Genomic DNA, 27,911 nt, shown 5'->3' with positions numbered 1-27,911 from the left:
ATCACAAGTTTAATCCGTTTAGTTAGTCGATCTTCGTAAATAATGACACATAGTGTCCGTGGCTAAGCGGAGAAGGCGAATGAATTCCAATACCAACCGCTCTTATCAGCGCTGGTTCGAGTCCCAATAGAAACTTTCTTTTTTGTTTTTTTTTAATACATTTTATGAGATTGTAAGTATATTTATTATATAATTGTATTTTCAGAAAATACGTATTTAGTTAAAAAAAATTCGACAATTACTGTTCAGACATCATTTGTGGCTTGTTTAATGTGTTTGTGGGTGTTTTATTCTTTTATTATTTTAATTTTTGGCACTGTTCTAATAAAAATGTTTGAGAAGTAGTAAGTATAAATTAGTTTAATATTTAAACAAAATATAAATAAAAAGTATATTAATTTCGTTTAAATCATATAATAGAAGTATAACTTCTTACGTGCGTACAAAGTACACACACATTCTTGTTTTGATAAAATCAATATTTAAGGTAGTACGTATGTGGTAAAAGTGCGAGCGTAAGACCTGATTGATTTTGTAGCAATTGTTTTTGTTCAATATCTCCGCGATTTTCAACTTTTCGACAAAAGGTGTAAGAACTGAAATTGTTGCAATTACGGTTTACTACAATTTTTCGAGAGAACCAGTGGCGGGTCTACAAGGGGGGAAATGGGAAAATTCCCCCCAACAGGGTCCAAAATTAAAAAAAAATTGTTGGAATATCACGATATATTAGCTGACATAAAACTTAAAATATCGACAGACAAATTCAACCAATAAAACCCGCTAGTTAATAAAATTAAGTGAACTTGATGTATATAATGTCTTTTTATGTCTTTTATATACTTAGTTTGGTTGATGTTTCATTGGAAGTTTTAAAAATTGTATAAAATATAATTCTCTTTATTTTTGTTTATGTACAATTATGTCGTAAAGTTAATAATAAATGAGACAATTCAATAATTATGCTTCCCCTCCGCTTCCATTATTTTCCCCCTTAACTCGGAGAATATTGATCGTATAAAAAAATTGTGCCAAAGAAATTGTAGGAAATTGCATTTCCAACAATTTTCTTTCCCACCATTTATGTCGAAACGTTGAAAATGGCGGAGATATTAAGCAACAACAGTTCTCATTTAAAATCAATATGGCGGCTAATGCAACCGCGGAATTCAGTCGAGATTTTAAATTTACACTACTATTGATCTCTCCTAAAGGATATAATTATAAAATTTGGGGCAGCTCGGATACAAAATTCAATTCAATAATTATGCTCCCCCCACCACTTTTTACTATTTTCCCATGTAACTCGGAAAATATCAACCGCATGAAAAAAATTGTTAAAAAGAAATTGTAGGAAATTATATTTTGAACAATTTTAGTTGAAAATGGCATAGATATTGAACAAAAACAATTGCTATAAAATCAATCCGGTCTTACGCTCGCGCCATTACCGCATACGTACTACCTTAAATATTAATTTTAGCAAAAAAAATGAAAGAGATCAAAATTGTGTAGAATTTAATTCTCTTCATTTTTGTATAGGTACATATTTGTTGTAAAACTAATAATAAACCAGATAATTCAATAATTATGCTCCAACTCTCACTATTTTCCCCTCATAACTCGGAAAATATCGACCGCACGAAAAAAGTTGTAATAAATGAAATTATATAAAATCGCATTTTCAACAATTTTAGTTGCTACACTTTTTGTCAAAAAATTGAAAATGGCGAAGATATTGAGCAAAAACGGTTCTCGTTTAAAATCAAGATGGCGGCTAACGCAACGGTGGAATTCAGTCGAGATTTTAAATTTATACTAATATTGATCCTCCCTAAAGATTAGAAAAATAAAATTTGGGGCAGCTCCTAATGCAAGGTTAGGCCTGTTATTCGTCTAACCCGACTGGACTAACATCCATTTAAAACAAACTCATTTTATTTTCAAAAGCATCGATGTAAACCTCCTGGATGGCATCGCGCTAAACCTCTACCGCGACTTACTTGCTTTGTTCTCTTCCATACACTACAATGTGCTTGTTTTACATGGATATCGACCGCGACCTCCACCTCCACCGCGACTTACTTGTTCTGTTCTTACCCTTAGGCTGTAGAAACTTTTCAGCATACTGAGCTGCTGCTAGCGCGATAGAATGGCAGGTTGTCGACTCGCATCTTTGAATAAAGAGGCTAATGAAGACATTGGTCGCGTTCACCAGAATAATCCGAGTGCAATCCGATTAATTTGCGCTGAAACGCTGACAGTTTTTTTACTAGTGAACGACTGACGTTTGACATTCGATTGAGAGTGTTCTGTGTTCCATTTGTTTATGTTTTTATTCTTTGTTTATATAATTTATAACCTAGACAGTTTTGTTTTTATTTTAAATAAAACTGAAACTGTCTAAACTAAAATGGATAATATTCTTGAAGAACTTTTGTTTGGGGACGAAATTAGCAAATGCCGTTATACATTTAGCAGATGTACCTACCTCAAATTATTCCAGAAGGATGAGATGAAATTAAATATATATAAACCATAATTCAATATCCAATTTAGAGAACATGTTCGTATGTCCAGAACTACTTTCCAGGTAAAATTGTATAACAAGTTAATAACATCATGTATATTATATTGTTATATTTCCAGGAACTATTTAATTGTATTGGTCATATCCACCAATTTGAAAACAGAATAATTCTATTGGAAAAAATTAATGTTTATGATGTGGATGCTAAGTAAACCAGATAATTTGTTGCTGGGGATACGTTTGGTTTGCCAAAGAGCTCTGGACATAAGATTTTCACCCAAATAATATAGAATTACAAAAAATTGGAAATAACTAATCTTGAATATCAATGTGTATATTGAGTTTAATTTTATTGTAAATATTCTATAATATAATTTTATTGTAAATATTGTATTAACACATTTGTGGACACATTTTCATATGCAGACAGTAATTTCCCTTTGTAAGTACATGCATATATAGTCGTATCTGCGAATGGGTTAATTGTAAATCGTAATCAATAAAAAAAATTTTGAATCAATAAAAAACTGGTTTGTTTGAAAATAAATGTAGTACAAATGTGGTTATAATATTTATTTTCATGCTTAGATAAAAACTAAATGTATTGTAACACAACCTTTCATATATCTTCCTCCTCCATTGTTCAGCAGAATTTGTTAACAAGAATTGTCCCTCCATTCTTTTTTTAATAAGAGGAATTTCTTCTTTAGCGTTTTGTAGTATTTGGTTGTGGCTCTAAAATTGCATTTGTTTCACTGAGAGCATCTAAAAGGTCTCTCAATCCTTATTTCTTTTGACATAGCCATACTCGTAGAAATAATTCTATCTGTATTGATGGTATTATCAGAGAACAACGAACACATGGTGGTCTTCAGAGTGCTCCCAACCAACAGTACCTTATGCTGCTGCGTTTTCTTTTACTGTTTTAACCCTTATCCGGGCAAGTGGGGCTCAATAGGCCCGAAACGCCATGTCTTTTATATGGAAGTAAAATGTCTTGCCCGGATAAGTATTAAAGTGAGCTTTCTCGTTTCAGAATTTTTTATCGAATACAGCTTCAAGATAACGTAACCATGCAAAATAATTATTTTTTCCCTTTATAGGATGCCAGCAACAACTTTGTAATGTAAGATTGCTTGGAAATGTGCTTCTGTATGAGCATCATAAAGGGATGTCTACTGCATTCCCAGTTTATCTCAAGAGTTAGTTGGTTGTGATCAAAGAATCTTATTAAAAAATAGATTATATCTCCCTCTAGTTCTTTTTTCATAGTACTTATATTAAATTTGGAGTATGCCTAATTCCATGAAATGACAACAAATAATATGATTGTAAATAATTTTGAAAAAGCTGTTTAAACTGTATAATTAAATTTTTTTTAAAACGTCTACTTTTAAAAATTTCGTACCTAGGCCTGGATCCCGCATACCAAAAAAAAGTTGATTAATAGCAAGCTCAAATTTGTTAATAGCTTAACAGTGTCTAGTTGGACACACTTTGATGTATTAGAAACACTGGAACAGGGGAAGCCTTAATTGTGGAACGTGCCATCCTGACAAGTTTATGATTGTGAAAACTAGCAGGTTGTTTTTAAGTTTATTCAATGGCAAACTTTGTATATTATAATATATGAAAAAATTTTTGTCCGAAAAATATGTTGGGCAGTTGGCTGAAAGACTTTGGTCGATGGCCTTTTAGTACATTGTATCAATAAAGTATGTTTCTCTCTATGTTGGGCATTTTAATAATTCCGACACGTAGAACATGTCAGAGGATAGGAATTATATTGGTGATAAATAGCAGTCTGATTTTGCATGCTAATGAAAGAGTAGCAAATCAATTGGAAGTTCTGTCCGACACAATACCTGAGACGTTTTTGTAGTCTGACGTTCGAAACCTGTAACCTGTTCAACAATTAAAACTTCCCGTTCCAGTGTTTGTTTTAAATTAAAACATCAAAGTTTGTCCGACTAGACCCCGTTAAGCTAATAATAAATTTTCAGCTTGCTATTAATAAACTTTCTTTTGGTATGCAGGATCCAGGCCTATTAACTATTTAACTCGAGCAGATTCCATTTTACCAGCGAATATAAATCTCATTCAAAATTCGGCATATCTAGATACTTAACTTAATGAAATCTTACCAGAATAATAAACGTTTACTACAAGAACAAGAAAATTTTGATAATAAATTAAAGATTCGGTCAACTGTAGAAAGGTTTGAACTAATAAAATGCAAATTTAGAGGATTAAAATTTGATACAGAAAATATTCGATTAACGAACATTGTGTTTTACACAATTTTATAATATAGAAGGCAATAATGTTCTGGATAAATGCAATATTGAGTAGGTATGCTAAATAAAGAAATTAATAATATAACGGTGGGTGAAGGAGAATAAAAAATTGGAAATATTATTGAAAATAACTAATATGGAGTATTATTGTATAGGTACCTACCTACCTATATTAAATTTAATTTTATTGTAGGTAAATATTAATTACAAATAGTTGGTATGCAATCAATACCAATTTTTATAAGATTTGTGAATCAATCAAAAACTGGATTGTTGGAAAATAAATGAGGTAGGTACCTACTATACACATATTGTGTTAATATTTCTAGTAACTATATAAATAAAAAAACACAAATATTTCTAACTTAATTTAGATAATAACTATATATAGGATACATATAAATAAGAACTACAAATATTTACAATAAATTACATACAATAATTATTGTATTTATATTCAATTTTAATTAAATTGTCCATTTTACTTTGAACTTAATTTTAAAGTTGGCGGGATTCAGCTATCACAGCACAATAACAAATTTAAGGCTGAATAAAATGGCGAGCGCTTCCAATCCGATTAATTCAGCGCACCGTTCACTAGTAAAAGAGCTTCCAATCCGATTGCAATCCGATTCCAAGCCCTCTGTTTGATGAACGCAACCATTGTGAATTATTTCGAATTTGACACGTTTGCAAATCCGCGCTGCTGGATCCAGCACGGTTTGTTGGATCCAGCATGTAAACGCGCCTGGATGCTGGATCCAGCAATTGCAATCTCTACATAGAACGATGGTCGGTGATTTATTTATCTACTGACTATAAATTGTAAATTTTGTTTTGACGGTGTTTGGTTTATTAGGTTAAGAATTTATTTATTAGCTAATAACAAATAAAATATATGTTTTAACATCTAAATTGACATTTAATTAATTAAAAAGTGTTAAAACCACGTCAACTAGGGTTTTTGTTTTCTTTATATTAGCGGTTCTCAATCTGTGGTACATTTCATTTTTTAAGGTGGTACACAAAACGCAAAAACAGCCAAAATCAGCACCACTATTATAGTTAATTAGATCACCTAATTAGATATGTATTTCTGTTAGGTGGTACCAAAAATAATAAAAAGTATTTGGTGGTACATGACACAAAAAGATTGAGAACCGGATGTTTGCTCCATGTTACGTAGACTCTCTGAAAGAATCCGTGCGACTGTCTCTTTTGTTTCCTTACATTTTAGTCTTCTCATATTGCATTTTTGTTACTACATATACTTTTTTGTAACCTTATTAAATCTATACTTAAATTTACCAACAACAGGACCATAATAATATGACGATATATTTTCACCATATATTTGCTTATTTTCAATAAAATCACTTTAATTTCTAATTACTACGGTTATTGGACAATCTATATGCCAATAAATGACATCAAAGCAAAAAATAATATCCCTAACAATATTTTTCCATTGGTCTCTTACCCCAGGCTGTGGGTAAAAAAACGTGATATAATTCAGGAATTTTTGAAACCTATCAGGTGTTGTAAAGGACGATGCCAGGAATAACTTCTACTAAAATGTAACCAAAAATATTGTGCGCTTTTTTTTATATTGCGATTTTCATTTGTTAAATTTGCAATTTTTAAAGATTTTTAATTTTGCAGCTTAGGATATTGATTTTAGAGAAAAACTTTTTAATAGAAAGTTGTAGTAAATTTAAAAACCTACAATTTGAGCTATGGTAAGTTTAATTTCGTTTATTGGTTATTGCAAAACAGCCTGCGAAAGGTCCAAAATGGCCATTTTTTACAATTGCATTATTTATTGTGCAAATAGTTTTTTTATATTTTTTAAAGCTTTAAAATGAAGATCTTTCAATTCCAAACATAAAAAAAAGTTGTAAAGCCAGATTAACGAATTTGTTGCTTAGATATTATAAATTGTTTATCCCAAGAGGTCAAATGTCGAAGGCTATAACTTTTTGAAAACAAATCATAGAGTTGGTGAAACATCCAATCTCCTTCTAAAGAGTTATATTTTTATATTCTGATGTAAATAAATGAGTAAATCATTTTTAAACCTCTAATTTTTGAGTTTGAAAATAAGGAGGCAAATTTCGTTATTAACATTTAGAGCTGAAGCGGCCCTGTACATCCTATGAGTTTTTAACTTACAGATTATTGTTGCTGAAGACGAAACGAAGATTTATAAAAAAATAAAAAAAATTCTACGACCAACTGAAGCCGAGATAATTTTTGGGTTTGAAAATAAGGGGGCAAATGTCGTTATAAACATTTAGAGCTGAAGCGGCCCTGTACATCTAAGTTTCTTACTTACAGATTAAAGTTGCTGAAGACGAAACGAAGATTTATAAAAAAGTAAAAATTTTCTACAACCAACTGAAACCGATATAATTGTTTTTTTTTTCTTAAATCGTAGTGCATTTATTTATAACAATTAAGAAATTATTTTACAGTTATTGACTAAAGGAAGACTTATATTAACTTAAAATAAAATTTATTATAAAATATAATTACATTTAATTATTAAAAATTATTTTTAATATCGGTGCTTTTGCAAACGGCCGAATTTTGCAAACCGGCTCGCTTCAAATCCGCGCGCTTGGAAAATTTTTACGTAACTTGTATTACATTTTGACAGAAAACAATTTAATAATATTAATATATAATGTACAGTCTGTTTACCACTGTATTTGTTTTTCTTGATAAACTTTTATATGTGAAATCTCATTTCTGAAGAAATAATATTACAAAAATGATACATATAATAATATATGAAATATATAACTATATTTTTATTTTTCTCATTGGTATATAAATATAATAATAATAATGTTACTTCTTATTATACAATATAATACTTTTTCTTCTTGTAGTGACTATCCGTTTTGGATGTTGGAGAACATCCAAAACGGATAGTCACTACAAGAAACTACAAGAAGAAAAAGTTTTATATTGTATAATATTCTTATTGTACAATATAAAACTTTTTCTTTCGCCAACATCCAAAACGGATAGTCACTACAAGAAGAAAAAGTTTTATATTGTGTAATAAGAAGTAACATTATTAATATTATATTTATACAGCGTGTCTACTTGAGTTGGAAACATATGGGAAACTTTTTTATTATTAATTTTACGAAAAAAAGTTATTCTTTATAAAAAGTTCTGCATGCCCCAAAACCTAAGATTCAATTATCAGATATCAAATTTTCTCAATATTATACGAGGTATGTCAAAAAATATGAATTTCGGCTAAGGGTAAAGTACCTTTATTTCTCTCAATATCGAAAATTCTTATGATAAAAAGTTGTTTGGAATTAAAAACTAAGATGAAATATGCAATTACATGCTTCTTATTGAAAAAAAAATATTTTTCTTAAATTTATGGATGCCCAACATCGTTTTTAATTATTACAAATATCATAACTCGTTTATTATTCATTTTACGAAAAAAAGTTATTCTTCATAAAAAACTTTGCATGGTCTAAAATCTAAGACACAACCATGATATATCAACTTTTATTAATTTTATACGAGGTGTGTCAAAAAATATGAAATTCGCTCAATATTATAGCACCTTTATATTTCACAGTATTTCAATTAGAAGGATGTAATTGCATATTGACACATAGTTTTTAATTCTAAACAACTTTTTTAATAACCGTTTTCAATATTGTGAAAAATAAAGGTACTTTACTCTTGAGTGAAATTCATATTTTTTGACATAACTCGTATAAAATTAATAAAATGTCATATCTGTTGGTTGAATCTTCGGTCTTAGGACATACAGAGATTTTTATAAAGAATACCTTTTTTTCGTAAAAGTAATAATAAAAGAGTTATCGTATGTGTAATGAATAAAAACGAAGTTAGTATCAATAAATTTGAGAAAAATTTGGAAAATATTTTTTTCCAATTAGAAGCATGTAATTACATATTTGAGCTTGGTTTTTATTTCCAAACAACTTTTCATAATAAGAATTTTCTATATTGAGAGAAATAAAGGTACTTTACCCTTAGCCGAAATTCATATTTTTTGACATATGTACCTCGTATAATATTGAGAAAATTTGATATCTGATAATTGAATCTTAGGTTTTGGGGCATGCAGAACTTTTTATAAAGAATAACTTTTTTTCGTAAAATTAATAATAAAAAAGTTTCCCATATGTTTCCAACTCAAGTAGACACGCTGTATAACAATGAAAAAATTAAAAATATAGTTATATATTTCATATATTATTATATGTATCATTTTTGTAATATTGTTTCTTCAGAAATGAGATTTCACATATAAAAGTTTATCAAGAAAAACAAATACAGACTGTATATTATAATGGTAATATTATTAAATTGTTTTCTGTCAAAATTTAATACAAGTTACGTAAAAATTTTCCGAGCGCGCGGATTTGAAGCGAGCCGGGCGATTTGCAAAATTCGGCCGTTCGCAAAAGCACCGATTTAAAAATAATTTTTAATAATTAAATGTAATTATATTTTATAATAATTTTTATTTTAAGATAATATAAGTCTTTCTTTAGTCAATGACTGTAAAATAATTTCTTAATTGTTATAAATAAATGCACTACGATTTAAGAAAAAAAAAAACAATTATCTCGGCTTCAGTTGGTTGTAGAAAATTTTTATTTTTTTATAAATCTTTGTTTCGTCTTCAGCAACTTTAATATGTAAGTTAGAAACTCATAAAATGTACAGGGCCGCTTCAGCTCTAAATGTTTATAACGAAATATGCCCCCTTATTTTCAAACCCAAAAATTATCTCGGCTTCAGTTGGTCGTAGAAATTTTTTATTTTTTATAAATCTTCGTTTCGTCTTCAGCAACAATAATCTGTAAGTTAAAAACTCATAGGATGTGCAGGGCTGCTTCAACTCTAAATGTTTATAACGAAATTTGCCCCCTTATTTTCAAACCCAAAAATTAGAGGTTTAAAAATGATTTATGCATTTATTTACATCAGAATATGAAAACATAACTCTTTAGAAGGAGATTGGATGTTTCACCAACTCTCTACGATTTGTTTTCAAAAAGTTATAGCCTTCGACATTTGACCTCTTGGGATACACAATTTAAAATATCTAAGCAACAAATTCGTTAATATGGCTTTACAACTTTTTTTTATGTTTGGAATTGAAAGATCTTCATTTTAAAGCTTTAAAAAATATAAAAAAATGATTTGTACAATAAATAATGCAATTGTAAAAAGCGGCCATTTTGGACCTTTCGCAGGCTGTTTTGCAATAACCAATAAACGAAATTAAACTTACCATAGCTCAAATTGTAGGTTTTTTAATTTACTACAACTTTCTATTAAAAAGTTTTTTCTCTAAAATCAATATCCTAAGCTGCAAAATTAAAAATCTTTAAAAATTGCAAATTTAACAAATGAAAATAGCAATATAAAAAAAAGCGCACAATATTTTTGGTTACATTTTAGTAGAAGTTATTCCTGGCATCGTCCTTTACAACACCTGATAGGTTTCAAAAATTCCTGAATTATATCCTGAAATCGACCTATTTTTCACCCACAGCCTGGGGTATCTATCTTCAGCTGCTCTAAGAGCTTCGTAGAATGAGTTGTCAGCTGAATTCTTAATTTGGTCGGACCATCTAGTTGGTGATCGTCCTTTTGATCTTTTCCCCGGAAAGTTTCCAGAAACAATTAATCTCTCTAAACTAACGTCACCTCTACGAACCACGTGACCGAATAATTGCAGAATTCGTTGCAGACATATTGTGGACAGCCTTTTTTATATGTCATAAATCCACGATCCAGTAAATAGTTACAAATGCTTTAATAAATTATATTATTCCTTTACAGACAGAAATTAAGTCAGTAATAGAAAAAGCCTGCAAAGAACTACCAGTTTCAGTCAACGCTACTTGTATGAGCTTCGTAGATATGTATGAACCAGCTCTAGTTGCTCTGCTAGATCAGGCAATAGATCCTTCCCAAGTATGTCCCTTGATAAAAGTTTGCCCTTCTTCGAAGAGTGGTATCGAAGTGTTTATGGAAGCTAAGAGCGATTCCAAATGTCCTTTGTGTCTTGTTGCTGTTACCAAGTTGGAAGAGATGGTATCTAATAACAAGTCTGTGGTAAGATTTTATTTCTCATTATACAGTAGGGTGCAAATTAAATGAATAAATTCGTTATTTGATAAACCGACGACTTTAAGCCAACCGATTATTTGATTAACGTTCGTTATTTGATTAACTCGCGACCAAAACAGGTTGATTTTTATTATTAAATTGTGATTTTTTGACATATAGGGTGTCAATTTAAAAAGTTGCCACCCCTATAATTTGGTCCCTATAGAAAATCTAAAAATATACAAAAAACGTCAAATTTATTTGTGAGGGGGACATTTTATAGACCAGTTTTCAACTAAATTACACTAACCCTCTAGCAGGGGCAGACACAACCCCCAAAATCTTTAATGGAAAGGGGGGTTGAGTGATACCGCATTTTAAATATCGTTCGATTACCTTTTCAAAAATACCACATACATTATATTTCTTTTCAGTAATGTTGGAAAAATTAAGTGAAACCGTACAGATATTAAATATAGAGTTCAGAACTCCAAAATTGTTTTTGGAGTATTGAACTCCAAATTGAGTTTTTTTGAGGTGTTGAAGTATTTAGAGTATTTTTTTGAAGTATTTTTGGAAAAATCAAGTAAAACCGTAAAGATATTAAGTATCGAGTTCAGAACTTCAAAATTTTTAAAGTATTGAGTACAAGATTTTTCCAAAAGTACTGAAAAGAAATATAAGGCACGTGGTATTTTTGAAAAGGTAATTTAATGACCTTCAAAATGAGGTATCACTCAACCCCCTTTCCATTAAAGATTTTGGGGATTGTGTCTGCCCCCGCTATAGAGTTGATGTAATTTAGTTGAAAACTGGTCTACAAAATGTCCCCCTCGCAAATAAATTTGACGTGTTTTTGCATATTTTTAGATTTTCTGTAGGGACCAAATTATATGGGGGGGGGGGTGGCAACTTTTTAAATTGACACACTGTATATATCATACTAGTGACGTCATCCATCTGGGCGTGATGACGTAATCGATTATTTTTTTAAATGACAATAGGGGTCGCGAATAGCTCATTTGAAAGGTACCTAGTCTCTATTCAGTAGTATGAACAATAACTTAATAATTAGTTATACAGTGTATCCAAAAAATATTTTTTTTATTAAATTAATTGACACAAACAGAAGAGTGTATGTAATTTATTTAACTCAAAATACATTTTACTGCTGTCAGAAAGCAGAAAAATGTTTATTTGATTAATAATCATTGTTTTTTGGCTTATATTAATTACTGCCAAATAGATGTGGCAGGTAAGTGGCAGCTTGAACATTGAATTTAAACGAAAAGTAATTTTTATTTATGAACCAAACAATTTTTTCTGATAACAGTAGAATGTATTTTGAATTAAATAAATTACATACTTTCTTTTTGGGTCAATTAATTTAATTCAAAAAAAGTTCTTTGACACCCTGTATAAATATTGTAATAGCTTTCTTCGCAGACAGTTCATGACTGGTTTCTGACTGATTTCTAACTGAGTCGCATGCGCAGTTCCGTTTTCAAGCGTTTGAAAACGGAACTGCGCATGAGAATCAGTCAGAAACCACTTATGGACTTATGGAAAACTTATGGACACCACTTATGTCTCTGCGAACAAAGCTAATGTTATACCATTCAGTCACCACTGAATACCTCAATACAACAACCTTTTAAATGAGCACGACTCCTATTCTCATTTAAAAAAATCATCGATTACGTCATCACGTCCAGACGAATGACGTCATTAGTATATGTATGCCAAAAAATCATAATTTAAAAATTAAAGTGACCTGTTTCGGGATTTTTTATTTAATCTCTTCGACTTAGGAAATAACGAATTTATTTCTTTCATTTGATTGTATCTCAATTGCAGTACAGTGATGAGAGCGCTAATAACCGGCAAAATAACGCAAAAACTGGAAAACATACTACGTTGTGAAATAAAAAGAGATGAAACTACTAGAGGTGCTAAATTATTAATAGAAACCTATTAAATTTGCATTATATTAATAGTTTTCCACCTTTAGACGTATCGGAGAAGTTTGACCACTGCCACTATGACAGGAGAATTTTATAAAACTCTCCTGTGGCAGTTTGAACTCCGGTCAAAGTTTATAGGTTTCTATTGATAATTCCCCACCTCTATTAGTTTCATCTCTTTTTATTTCACAACGGATTATGTTTTCCGTATTTTCCGTTATTTTACTGGTTATTAGCGCACTTATATATTAAACAGGATTGCGGAAATTAAAAAAAAATATTGATACAAAATTAATTTGGGTAAAATTTCACAAACATTGTTGAAAGTCAAGAATTGTTGAAAAAAAAATTGATCAAACTGAACCTAACAATTAAAAAAAAAAGTATATAACAAAAATTTTAATCAAAAAAAAGCTGTTACTTAATTAGACGTTGCACGTTTTATACTGACGATTACGGTTCTGAGAATCATAAATTTCTACCTCTCTAATCCTACTTTGTGTCGAAGTCGCTCACAAACTCGGCAACATCCGTTATTCCCAAGCATTTATAGTACATAATATACAACCTTCCCCAGCCCAATAGTCTATCTCATAACATACTTCTGTATGTTGTTGGTAACACTGCTCACTCTATTCTTCGCAGCAACTCCTTATCGCACTGCGAAGAGGATCTGTATTGGACAAAGCCCAAATGCACCTAAACTCAGTAGAATGAAAAATTGTGAGATGGTGAATTAAATAGAGACTCTTTGTTCTTCTGTTTCTTCTTAGCCTTCTATCCTCCATTTTTGCATTTTTTGACATAGAGTTTGTCCCTCCCTTCCAACTTCTTCCATCGACCTCTATCCTGAGCAACATACTTCCAATTTGTTCTGGCTGTTTTTTTTTTCTTCGAAGAAGTTTTCAGCATTAAATTGATATAAACAGATTACTCATAAGTTTTTGGGATCGCTAAACACAAAAATGCCATCAGAATTGATCTCCAGAGGACGTGGTTTCCAAGCTCAATGAAAGGGGCTCCTGGAGTTTCGAGGGTCTTCGGTACTACATTGATGCAAATGGATTACTCATAGGTTTTTGGAGTTGCTGAACACGAATACCCCATCAAAACAGACATCGGAGTACCTGGTGTCTAAGGCACGTCATGCTTTGGAGATTCGAGAGCTTTCGGTACTAAATTAATGTAAACTGATTACTCAAAGGTTTTTGGGACTGCTGAACGTGAATACCATCAGATTCGACCCACGGAGCACCTGGTGCCTAAGGTAGGTCTTCTTTTGGAGTTTCGACAGTCGGCATTAGATTGATGCAGATGGGTATTACTCATGGGTTTTTGGGGCTGCTGAACACAAATACGCCATCAGAACAGACACCGGGGTACCTGGAGGCACGTATTCGTATTCGGCACGTCATCTTCTGGGGTTTCGAGAGTTTTCGGTACTAAATTGGTGCAAGCGGATTACTCTTGTGTTTTTGGGGTTGCTGAACACGAATATGACTTAGATAAAAGACTCTGGAGTATCTAGTGACCACGATGAATAACACTATCAAAATAGAATATAGTAAATCGATCTTAAAATAAATGAAGGAAAAACATTGTTAGATATGAATTGAGTTTATATTTATAAATAATTAAAACAATTGAATAGCACAACATAGTTATTTTAATAAAAATCTACAAATTGCAAACCAAACTTTTCACCAATTTGTACGCTTTCTTTGAACAGCAACTCAGAAAACCTCCGAGTACTCGGTGTGTACCAATCCGTTTGCATCAGTTTAGTACCGAAAACTCTCGAAACTCCAGAAGATGATGTGCCTTAGGCGATAGGTGCTCCGGTGTCTGTTCTGATGGCGTATTCTTGTTCAGCAACTCCAAAAAGCCATGAGTAATCCATTCGTATCAATTTAATGCCGAAAACTCCAGACGATGACGTGCCGTAGGCACAATGTGATTCGTGGGTCGGATCTGATAATGTATGTAAGTTCAGCAACCCCAAAAACCTAAGAGTTTTTGATTCCTCCGAAACTTCAGAAGATAAATAAAATATCACGTATTCGTGTTCAGCAACCCCAAAAACCTATAACTAATCCGTTTGCATTAATGTAGTACCGAAGACCCTCGAACTCCAGGAGCCTCTTTCATTGACCTTAGAATCAGGTACTCCGGGAGTCGGTTCTGGTGGCATATTCGTGTTTAGCGACTTCAAAAAACCCTCCATTAATTCATTTGCATCAATTAAATTTCCAAAACCATCGAAACTCTAGAAGATGACGTCCCTTGCAGTGGCCCTGGCCACCACGTGCTCCGGAGGTCAATTCTGATGGCATATTCGTGTTTAACGATCCCAAAAACCCATGAGTAATCTGTTTATATTAATTGCCAGATAACCAGTAACTCAGAGAATTAGAATACCCAGTTCCAGTAAATCTTATAATTTTCCGAGTTTGTGCCTCTATATCTTGAAAATCCTCCATACGATCGAGTTGTTCCCATGAGAACTTATCACAATACTTCAAAGAGTATTTTCCCAAAGTATGAACTAAATCCACTGGGACCTAATTTCCATAAGGTTTGTGCGGGGTACTTTCAGAAGATGACGTTCGTATCAATCACCCTAAGCACTAGATGCAAAAAAAAACCCAGTAATATCTTTAAATCAAGTTAAAGTTTTTCTAAAACCCTCGATACTCCAGATGACGTGCCTGGGAAGCGGATGTGACTACTACCCCACCATACGATTTTTCGCTACGTAAGAATGTGTCAAAAAATTTTTGTGATGTTATTATTTTTCTAATATATATTTATTGGTGATAAATGTTACTATTACTACCGTAATTAATTATTTGATATAGATTAATAATACAAAAATAATGAGTAAGCCAATATAGTATTATGAATTTCTCCATGTTAAAGTTGCCAGTGGACGTAAATAGTAACAGGAATTTAAAAAATGTGGTTTATATCAGCTGCATTAAGTGATTAAAATTAAAGTAAACTTAATGAATTCAGATCATTAGGTATCCAGATCATTTTCCAGACATTATCTGCAAATAATTGTACATTCGTAAAAATATACTAATCTGTCATTTCATATACTCTGATTAAAAATTCAGAGTAATATGTACACGTTTGGCGAACTCAAACAGAAGTTAATCATATTGACAGATGATTACTTACAAATTTTATTGACGTATTTTAATTAAATAAATACCAAACCAAAAATACAATATAATATCAAAATAGCTCTTACAAGAACTGAATTTATTCAGGTAAATACGACTGATTATTAAAATTTATAAACTCTACCGAACCATTGATTATAAACCCACCCATAGATACCTCACCTTAAGGTAAAAACGAATTCAGTGTTAAACTCCGCCCACTTAGACCTCTTTGCCCCTCAAGTCTAAGAACTACCTGATTGAACGGTGGCGACATTTATTGAAATTTTTACCAAGATCGAAAAATAAATTTGAGTTGCTTGTCTAGCGTAATAGACGAGGATATAAGGGTAGTATTCAGCATTTTCACAAATAATTGAATAATTTTAATGCGCTTGTAATCTCTTTTATGGAATTCCGATTTTACTTCAGATAAAATGCTAAAAATTGATTGATTAATGGAAACAGTGAAGAGGTTTTCTAAAAATTATTTATTTATCAATACATTACAAAAAACAACAAAATAGAAAATACATAATAAAATTAGCAGTGATAATTTACATGTAAATTACTTTTTTGTAATTTTTAAAAGAAACTAATGTCCTGAGTGATGCGAAATAAAATATTTCAAGCTGATAGGTATACAGAATTTATTTCCAGATTTAGTCCATTCACTCACCGTAAAATATTGCAAAACCTCCCAAGTTTTAAAGAATCGCTTGGATTGACATGAAATTTTGCATACACATACCTAGCTAAAATGTCAAAGAAAAAAGTGATAGTGTGCCGCTGTGTACTTTTGCCCTGGGGTTGAGTATCACACCTTCTCGGGGGTGAAAAAAATATACGTTCAAGATAAGTCCAGTGGATACACTGATTAATTTTAACAACTTTTGGTCCATAGAGTTTTTTCACTAAGTCAATTATTTTCGAGTGAATATATTCATTTTCAACCAAAAAAACGTTTTTTAGAAGGTTTTTCGCAAATAACTCAATAAGTAACTATTTGATCCAAAAAATATACTTATCAAAAAATAGGTTTCAAAAATAGTGGAAAAATGGTGTTCATATGAAGTTTGTAGACCAAGCAGAAGTAGAGTTGTAGGTAATGAATAGTAGGTATCTACTTATTCGTCAAATTCCAAATCGAATATTTCAACGTGAAATAACCAAAAAATGAAGCACATTTCGAGGAAAAATCATTACAACTTTTTAAAGTGTTTAAAAAAGGTTTATCTTTGTTTGTTTTTAAGTTTCTACCATCAAAGTAGGCAAGTTATACTCAAAATAAATTCAATCGTTTATTTCAGGAACCCGTTAACTGACATTTATACAGTGCGTCCATTAAGTAACGCATAAAGTCATTATTTCGTAAACCAGCGACTTTTAGGAAAAATCTCGAAACATGTCGATTTTTATTTTTAAATTATGATTTTTGGTATATATACCATACTAGTTACTAGTGACGTGATACATTTGGGCTTAATGACGTAATCGATGATTTTTTAAATAGGATTAGGGGTTATGTGATAGCTCATTTGAAAGGGTTTTCAATTCTCTATTCACTAATATAAACATTAACATACTTATTTATACAGGGTTTCCAAAAAATATTTTTTTTAATTGTATTGACACAAAAAGATGAATGTATGTAATTTATTTAATTGTAAATACATTTTACTGCTGTCAGAAAACAGAAAAAAAATTATTTGAAAAATAAACATAGGTTTTTGCTTAAACGAAATTTTTAAACTGCCAAAATGCAGGTGGGTGGCAGTTTTAACATTAAATTTAAGCGAAAAACAATATTTATTTGTCAAGTAAACATTTTTTCCTGTTTTCTGACAACAGTAAAATGTATTTTGAATTCATTAATTACATACATTCTTCTTTTTGTCTCAATTAATTTAATTAAAAAAAGTTTTTGAACACCCTGTATAAATAATTATGTTGATGTTCATATTAGTGAATAGAGGATTGAATACCCTTACAAATGAGATATCACTTGACCCCTATTCTAATTTAAAATAACCATCGATTACGTCATCACGGTCAGATGAATGACGGCACTATTGTGGCACATATGTCAAAAAATCATAATTAAAAAAAAGGATGTGTGTGTACTTTGTACGCACGTAAGAAGTTATACTTCTATTATATAATTTCAACGAAATAAATATACTTAACAGTTACAATACCAAAATTTAACAATAATTACCAAAAATTAACCAAAACTTAACAATATCAAAAATAATAAAAAAAAATAATATGAATCGTGCGGGATTTGAACCCGCGATCTCTCGATCTCTGGTCCAATGCTATACCAACCGAGCTATCAAGCCCCGTGCTATTGACGTGTCGGATATAATTAGACATCACGGTGACAAATAGATCAAAGTGAAGAATAAAAATAGATATTTTATTATCTTACGCCCGAGGAAGACAAATCCAAAGACAAAAAAATTATAATAAAAAATACATCTACTAAGAACATAACAGATACATACATAATTTGAAAGATTAGCAACGAACTACATACTGTCTGCGCATGCGCCAAGAAATTATAAAATTTCACCCTCGATCGTAAAGAAGTATAACTTCAATAAAAATCGACCTGTTTCGGGATTTTTCCTTAAGGTCGCCGGTTTACGAAATAATGAATTTATGCGTTACTTTATGGACGCACTGTATATCATTTCACTTGACGGGTTTCTGAAATTAACGATTCAATTTGTTCACTATTTTTATGTTTGGTACAAAAGTCGTGAAAGAGTATAAAAATGAGGTTTTGCTTTTCTGAATATTTTGTATTTTTTGTTTTTTTAAGACAAAAATTGGGATTTGACTGTTCAAAATTTGCTGAAACTTACAAATCATATAAACAATAGAGAAGTAAAGTAATTTGTGAAGCGGTGACGATTTTTTTAATTTGGGACGCTAATTAGGAGGCGATTTTTACTATTTTTTTTTATTAAAAAAATGGACTTAATGCTAGAAACTAAAAAAAACAAAAATAAAGCTTTTTTAAACATTAAAAAAGTTTTAATGAGATTTCTCTATTAAGTGCTTAATTTTTTGGTTATTTTACGTTAAAATATTCGATTTGGAATTTGACGAATAAGAACCTACTTTTCATTAACTACATACAACTCAGCTTCTACTGGGTCTACAGACTCCATACATACCATTATTTTACATTTAACAATTCCTTAGGTCTTTATGGAATTACTCCAATGAGGTTATTAAAAGCAGGTAGTGATGTGTACCTACCAAATACAATGGATTATATTTTTCTTTGAAAAAATACCACAAGTAACTCTCTTAACGTTGCAAACGTAATTTCCAAAATATAATTAGCCGAGGGCTGTCTCCTTAGGTCCTTAGGAAGGATCGGTAAACGCAGAATTAATAGACAGGATTAGAAAGTTTAAAACATCTCTAACTAGATAGTTTATTGCAAAACAAAGTAAATAAGTATAGTTGAATGTTAATTCTTTTCAAAACTAAAATTGTAAAATTAAAATTTTGGGAAAAAAGTTATTTACGGTAAAAAGTTCTGCTAGTCGCAAAACTCAAAATGAAGTAGGTACATATTCATATACCAAATTGTAAGAGTTGTATATTTTTCTCAAGAAGTACTTTCATTGTTGACAATATCAAAACATTTTATTATTAAAAGTCGATAACAATTAAAACCACGTTAAAATATATGAAATTGCTATCAAAATAAAGGTGTCTTACTCTTGAGCAAAATTCATATTATGTTTTGACAAACATGTATACGAGTTATACGACTCATAATATTTGACATCTGATTCTTTCATTATGAGTTTTAGGACATGAAAGTTTTTATCAAGAATACATTTTTCCCTGAACTCGATAAAAAAAGTTTTTCTACTCTAACAATATTGTAGTAATAGTAACAAACAAGTCTGATGGTCTCTGAAGAAACTTTATTTACTCATTTGCGCCATAATCTCTGAAAAGTAACATAAATTAGTGTTTCTGTGATAGAACTTTAGTGTTTTTTATCAAATCTTCCTGGCATTTAATACAATTCAAAGTATTTATAATTTTATAGTAAATATAACCAGCAACATAAGTAACAGCACATACACGCTTCTAAATTTGTTGTTGTCTTATATTTTGCTTTAACTTGTTACAACAGCTCAATACATACGTAGATTTTAGTAGATAATACACCTATAGAGTAAGTTCGGCTCTGGCACTACTGCTACCTACTCGCAAGTCAGAGAGAGAATGAGAAATCTCGATACGGTTTTCGAGTAGCGCCATCTAGTTGCCGATACGTCTTTTGGTTACCACGAGGTGAGCTATCTATGGGTGGGTTTATAATCAATGACCGAACCTAGCCCAGTTTCACTGTCAAAGTGACAGAAATCGTATCAGTCAGATTATAGTTGACCAGCACGATTACTCGAATAGTAGTTTATACAATCATTATCTCTACTGATGTTGAATGTTTTTCTAAGAATGACATTAGAAGTACAGAAATAGTCAAGTGTGAGTTTCAATTTTCTACTAGATTAATATAACTACGTTGAACAAATGTATCGCCGTCTCACTCTGTCAGTTATAAATATGTAACTGCGTATGTCTTGGATAACGTTTTTGCTTTGTAGACAACACTTAATAATATATCTCTCTTATTTGTTATTTATAGAAAAAGGCAGCAAATCCAAAATATGTGCTTGATATGATCGTTCATGGGTATTCTTTCATTTTTCCGACTGTACATAATATACTCAGTTTTTCAGAGGGTCAATCATTACAAATAGTCATAACGATCACCAACCTTCGAAAGAAGACAGCACCTTAAGAAGAAGACTGTGACTTTTAAGGATTTTGTGTTAATATCTTTTGTTTTTAATTTTCATGCCAAAATGTTCTTTATTTTCTGGATGACCAATTTATAATCATATGTATAAATCATTCGGTGTTTTATAGGCTCAAATCAAGGCTGCGCTTGAAAAATTGTGCAATGTTCTTCCAAAATCGATCGACAACCAATGCGAAGCATTTGTTGATAAATATACAGATCATATCGTCGACATGTTACTCGCTGATTTGACTCCTGAAGAAGTGTGTGTAGCATTAAAACTCTGTACTGATGATAGAAAAGTTAATTCCTTACCACCATATGTAGTCAGGCAAATAGGTGGAAATATCGGTAAGTAATTTTTGCCTTTTTCATAGAAACCTGTTATAGCGAGGGCACACCCCTAATTTGAGGCTTAGAAATCAAAAAAGCGACCATGATTGGTGAATAGCAAGTTTTTGTCATTCTTTATGTTTTCGAGGTCGCTGAATCCAAATATAAAGTTTATTTTTATCTAGAATTGGTGGAACATGTTTAAAAAATGTCTGGCTAATTGGCTCGGCCAAGACCATCAAATTCACACAAAAAAAACATGTTCAAAAATAAAATTTCATGCAAAAATGCGAAAAATCAATTTTGATGATTTTTCATATTTACCTCGCTGTATCTTTGGTTGCTGTAAATATTTCCTTTTGAAAATTTTACTGTGTCATCTTTGAAGAATTTAGATAACAATGGTCGCGTTCACCAGAATAATCCGAGTGCAATCCGATTAATTTGCGCTGAAACGCTGACAGTTTTTTTTACTAGTGAACGACTGACGTTTGACATTCGATTGAGAGTGTTCTGTGTTCCATTTGTTTATGTTTTTACTTTGTTTATATAATTTATAACCTAGACAGTTTTGTTTTTAAATAAAACTGAAACTGTGTCTAAACTAAAATGGATAATATTCTTGAAGAATTTTTGTTTGGGGACGAAATTAGCAAATGCCGTTATACATTTAGCAGATGTACCTACCTCAAATTATTCCAGAAGGATGAGATGAAATTAAATATATATAAACCATAATTCAATATCCAATTTAGAGAACATTTTCGTATGTCCAGAACTACTTTCCAGGTAAAATTGTATAACAAATTAATAACATCATGTATATTATATTGTTATATTTCCAGGAACTATTTAATTGTATTGGTCATATCCACCAATTTGAAAACAGAATAATTCTATTGGAAAAAAATTAATGTTTATGATTTGGATGCTAAGTAAACCAGAGAATTTGTTGCTGGGGATACGTTTGGTTTGCCAAAGAGCCCTGGACATAAGATTTTCACCCAAATAATATAGAATTACAAAAAATTGGAAATAACTAATCTTGAATATCAATGTGTATATTGAGTTTAATTTTATTGTAAATATTGTATTAACACATTTGTGGACACATCTTCATATGCAGACAGTATTTTCCGTTTGTAAGTACATGCATATATAGTCGTATCTGCAAATGGGTTAATTGTAAATCGTAATCAATAAAAAAATTTTGTGAATCAATAAAAAACTGGTTTGTTTGAAAATAAATGTAGTACAAATGTGTTCATAATATTTATTTTCATGCTTAGATAAAAACTAAATGTATTGTAACACAACCTTTCATATATCTTCCTCCTCCATTGTTAAGCAGAATTTGTTAACAAGAATTGTCCCTCCATTCTTTTTTTAATAAGAGGGATTTCTTCCTTAGCGTTCCTAGTATTTGGTTGTGGCTCTAAAATTGCATTTGTTTCACTGAGAGCATCTAAAAGGTCTCTCAATCCTTATTTCGTTTGACATAGCCATACTCGTAGAAATAATTCTATCTGTATTGATGGTATTATCAGAGAACAACGAACACATGGTGGTCTTCAGAGTGCTCCCAACCAACAGTACCTTATGCTGCTCCGTTTTCTTTTACTGTTTTAACCCTTATCCGGGCAAGTGGGTCTCAATAGGCCCGAAACGCCATGTCTTTTATATGGAAGTAAAATGTCTTGCCCGGATAAGTATTAAAGTGAGCTTTCTCGTTTCAGAATTTTTTATCGAATACAGCTTCAAGATAATGTAACCATGCAAAATAATTATTTTTTCCCTTTATAGGATGCCAGCAACAACTTTGTAATGTAAGATTGCTTGGAAATGTGCTTCTGTATGAGCATCATAAAGGGATGTCTACTGCATTCCCAGTTTATCTCAAGAGTTAGTTGGTTGTGATCAAAGAATCTTATTAAAAAATAGATTATATCTCCCTCTAGTTCTTTTTTCATAGTGCTTATATTAAATTTGGAGTATGCTAATTCCATGAAATGGCAACAAATAATATGATTGTAAATAGTTTTGAAAAAGCTGTTTAAACTGTATAATTAAATTTTTTTTAAAACGTCTACTTTTAAAAATTTCCTACCTAGGCCTGGATCCCGCATACCAAAAAAAAGTTGATTAATAGCAAGCTGAAAATTTGTTAATAGCTTAACAGTGTCTAGTTGGACACACTTTGATGTATAGAAACACTGGAACAGGGGAAGCCTTAATTGTGGAACGTGCCATCCTGACAAGTTTATGATTGTGAAAACTAGCAGGTTGTTTTTAAGTTTATTCAATAGCAAACTTTGTATATAATATATGAAAAAATTTTTGTCCGAAAAATATGTTGGGCAGTTGGCTGAAAGACTTCGGTCAATGGCCTTTTGGTACATTGTATCAATAAAGTATGGCTCTCTCTATGTTGGGCATTTTAATAATTCCGACACGTAGAACATGTCAGAGGATAGGAATTATATTGGTGGTAAATAGCAGTCTGATTTTGCATGCTAATGAAAGAGTAGCAAATCAATTGAAAGTTCTGTCTGACACAATACATGCGACGTTTTTGTAGTCTGACGTTCGAAACCTGTAACCTGTTCAACAATTAGAACTTCCCGTTCCAGTGTTTGTTTTAAATTAAAACATCAAAGTTTGTCCGACTAGACACCATTAAGCTAATAACAAATTTTCAGCTTGCTATTAATAAACTTCCTTTTGGTATGCAGGATCCAGGCCTATTAACTATTTAACTCAAGCAGATTCCATTTTACCAGCGAATATAAATCTCATTCAAAATTCGGCATATTTAGATACTCCTCATTAACTTAAATGAAATCTTACCAGAATAATAAACGTTTAGGTACTACCAGAACAAGAAAATTTTGATAATAATTAAAGATTCGGTCAGCTGTAGAAAGGTTTGAACTAATAAAATGCAAATTTAGAGGATTAAAATTTGATACAGAAAATATTCGATTAACGAACATTGTGTTTTACACAATTTTATAATATAGAAGGCAATAATGTTCTGGATAAATGCAATATTGAGTAGGTATGCTAAATAAAGAAATTAATAATATAACGGTGGGTGAAGAAGAATAAAAAATTGGAAATATTATTGAAAATAACTAATATTGAATATTATTGTATAGGTACCTACCTACCTATATTAAATTTAATTTTATTGTAGGTAAATATTAATTACAAATAGTTGGTATGCAATCATTACCAATTTTTATAAGATTTGTGAATCAATCAAAAACTGGATTGTTGGAAAATAAATGAGGTAGGTACCTACTATACAGATATTTTAGTATTATTAATATGTATCCTATATATAGTTATTATCTAAATTAAGTTAGAAATATTTGTGTTTTTTTATTTATATAGTTACTAGAAATATTAACACATGTGTTTATTTATATAGTTACTAGAAATATTAACACATGTGTTAATATTTCTAGTAACTATATAAATAAAAAACACAAATATTTCTAACTTAATTTAGATAATAACTATATATAGGATACATATTAATAATACTAAAATAAGAACTACAAATATTTACAATACATTACATACAATAATTATTGTATTTATATTCAATTTTAATTAAATTGTCCATTTTACTTTGAACTTAATTTTAAAGTTGGCGGGATTCAGCTATCACAGCACAATAACAAATTTAAGGCTGAATAAAATGGCGAGCGCTTCCAATCCGATTAATTCAGCGCACCGTTCACTAGTAAAAGAGCTTCCAATCCGATTGCAATCCGATTCCAAGCTCTCTGTTTGATGAACGCAACCAATGAGATTTGCCCGAGATGTTTAAACAAATTTAAAAAAAAAAGTTGTTAATTTTTTAAACAGTTTGTCGTCAGATTTCGGTAGTTTCATGTTTACTTAAAAAAGTTGGATGACAAACTTTTTAGTTTATAATTTTAATCAATATAGTATTAAAACATAAGTTTTCTTGAAAATTTTTTCCTTAAAATATGCAATAGGAAAAAAGTTATGTGACTTTATAGATGAGTGGCAACCCCCTCCCACCCCTAACGCTTATTTCTCCAGATAAAAAAAATAACGCTTATTTCTCCAGATACTGACCATGGTGTGGTGAATGGCAAATTTGATCAATTTTTTATGGTGCTGAAAACGAAAATGAGGTTCATTTTGATTTTTAAATGGGGGAACATCGTCAAAATCGCAATTTTATCCTAAAAATAGAAAAAATGAAATCACGTTTTTCTTAAAATTAAAAGTTGCACCATTTTTTTTTTTCTATTAACCATTTGGTTCTTTGTACTCTATATTTAACATAAACTTGACTAAAAAGCTAAATTTTAAAGTTTGTCACTCAACTTTTGGGATTAAACTTTGCAATTCATAACTTTTGGTCCAAGAGCTGTGAGACATTTTTGAGTAGGTATTTTAGGCAACCTGAAAATTTTACAGGTGACTCTTCCATGATAGCCTAAAAATGCCGGTCTGGCTGGAGCGTAGCGGTTATTTTCCCCAAAAATCCCCCCCAAAGTTAAAAAAAGCGTACAAATTGTTATTACAAAAAAATATCATTGACGTGACTTTAAGTAAATTTAAATATTCAAATATAAAGGAAATAAACAGGTTAGGCGATTTGAGGGCGATTTTAACTCTGCAAGATACTTGCATGGGCGCCACAGGATTATTTTCAAGGGGCGCATCTGAACTTCCTGAGCTGTGATTTCATCTGAATCTGTACATACTGTTAACGAGTATAAAATATACAACTATACATGCATAGCTATGTACATTCCTTCCCGACAGGGAGGTGCAATTGTTATTTTGACAGGGTATTTTTTAATATTAAAAATAAATATTCTAAAAAAGACAGGATTTTTTTCGTGACATCTTCCAACTGCCAGCTGATCAAACAAATTACACGTGCATGTAAATGAAAAGCATTATAGGTAAGCAGCAGTGTGGGAAAGAGCGTATACCGATAGCTGTTTGCGTTCTCTGTTGTAGCTAAACGAGTCCGTTCGCTCGAGAAAAATAACGTGATCTGGCGATTCCCATGTTGTTGGGCCTCGAAAGGTTAGAGTAATAATTATATATTATAGTTTTTTAAATAACTTTTTATTAATTTTGCAAATATAATAGAAAAAGACAAATTTATTATTATAAATATAGGTAGGTACAGGTAGAAAAGTATAAAACTATAAACTAAATTAATTCTGTGTCCGAATCTTTTATTTCTTCTTCAAACTCCTCATCTGAGCTCAAATATTCATTATTTTCTTCTTCTTCAGACTCCCCTCGAGACCCAGATTCCTCTTCTACATGATCTGTAAATAGTTGTAATATGTATTTAGAATTAATTAAAAATTAATTAGTTATTAATCAATTGAGTTGCTACGTATTCTCTCTCCTTTTATACGGAGTCGAAGCCTGGACAATCACCGGCGCATCTAAAAAAATCTTGCCATTGTTGAGATGTGGTGTTATCGAGTGATGTAAAAAATATCATGGATATACTCAGCTCGTGATATACTGAGTTAATTTTTTTTTGTATTTAGATTACACTCCACTACTTTAAATTTTTCAACTAGGATAGGCATCGTCTTCCCTGTTCTCTTTTTTCTTGCACTTTTCCTTATATAACCAATCACATCACCTTTTTTATTTCTTAGTATATGACCAAAGTAGCTCATTTTTCTTTCCTTCATAGTGCAGTTCTTTTGCCTTTTTCATCTTTCCTAATATTTCCGTGTTTGTTACGTTTTGTGTCCATTATATTTTTTACATTATTCGATAACACCACATCTCAACAATGGCAAGATTTTTTCAGATGCGCCCGTGATTGTCCAGGCTTCGACTCCGTATAAAAGGAGAGAGTATACGTATTAACTCAATTAATTAATCATTAATTAATTTTTAATTAATTCTAAATACATCTTACAACTATTTACACATCGTGTAGAAGAGGAATCTGGGTCTCGAGGGGAGTCTGACGAAGAAGAAGAGAATGAATTTTTAAGCTCAGATGAGGAGTTTGAAGAAGAAATACCATATTCGGACACAGAATTAATTTAGTTTATAGTTTTATTAGTTTTATACTTTTCTACCTGTACGTATATTTATAATAATAAATTTGTCTTTTTCTATTATATGTGCAAAATTAATAAAAAGTCATTTAAAAAACTATAATATATAATAATTACTCTAACCTTTCGAGGCACAACAACATGGGAATCGCCAGGTCACGTTATTTTTCTCGAGCGAACGGACTCGCTCAGCTACAACAGAGAACGCAAACAGCTATCGGTATACGCTCTTTCTCACACTGCTGCTTACCTATAACGCTTTTCATTTACATGCACGTGTAATTTGTTTGATCAGCTGGCAGTTGGAAGATTTCACCAAAAATTCCTGTCTTTTTTAGAATATTTATTTTTAATATTAAAAATACCCTGTCAAAATAACAATTGCACCTCCCTGTCGGGAAGGAATGTACATAGCTATGCATGTATAGTTGTATATTTTATACTCGTTAACAGTATGTACAGATTCAGATGAAATCTTCTGAAGTTCAGATGCACCCCTGAAAATAATCCTGGGGCGCCCATGCAAGGATCTTGCAGAGTTAAAATCGCCCTCAAA

General features: G+C 31.0%; 1 protein-coding gene and 1 long non-coding RNA gene across 2 annotated transcripts in view; both read left to right on the top strand.

The window, feature by feature from the left end:
* The window catches only part of LOC114325531 (prosaposin), a 143,819-nt gene that overhangs the window by 100,720 nt on the left and 15,188 nt on the right, over positions 1–27,911 (top strand). Inside the window, exons 8-9 of the mRNA XM_028273603.2 lie at positions 10,690–10,965; positions 21,059–21,281. Coding sequence (XP_028129404.2) covers positions 10,690–10,965; positions 21,059–21,281 — 499 coding nt within the window. The remainder of the gene's footprint in view (positions 1–10,689; positions 10,966–21,058; positions 21,282–27,911) is intronic.
* LOC126887218 (uncharacterized) lies at positions 21,667–22,526 on the top strand. The gene is made up of 2 exons (XR_007698996.1): positions 21,667–22,052; positions 22,109–22,526. It is a non-coding gene; the product is annotated as an uncharacterized LOC126887218 (long non-coding RNA).

Source organism: Diabrotica virgifera, chromosome 1, assembly GCF_917563875.1.
Source record: "Diabrotica virgifera virgifera chromosome 1, PGI_DIABVI_V3a".
Lineage (NCBI taxonomy): Eukaryota > Metazoa > Arthropoda > Insecta > Coleoptera > Chrysomelidae > Diabrotica > Diabrotica virgifera.
This window is presented reverse-complemented; position numbering and strand designations above follow the sequence as displayed.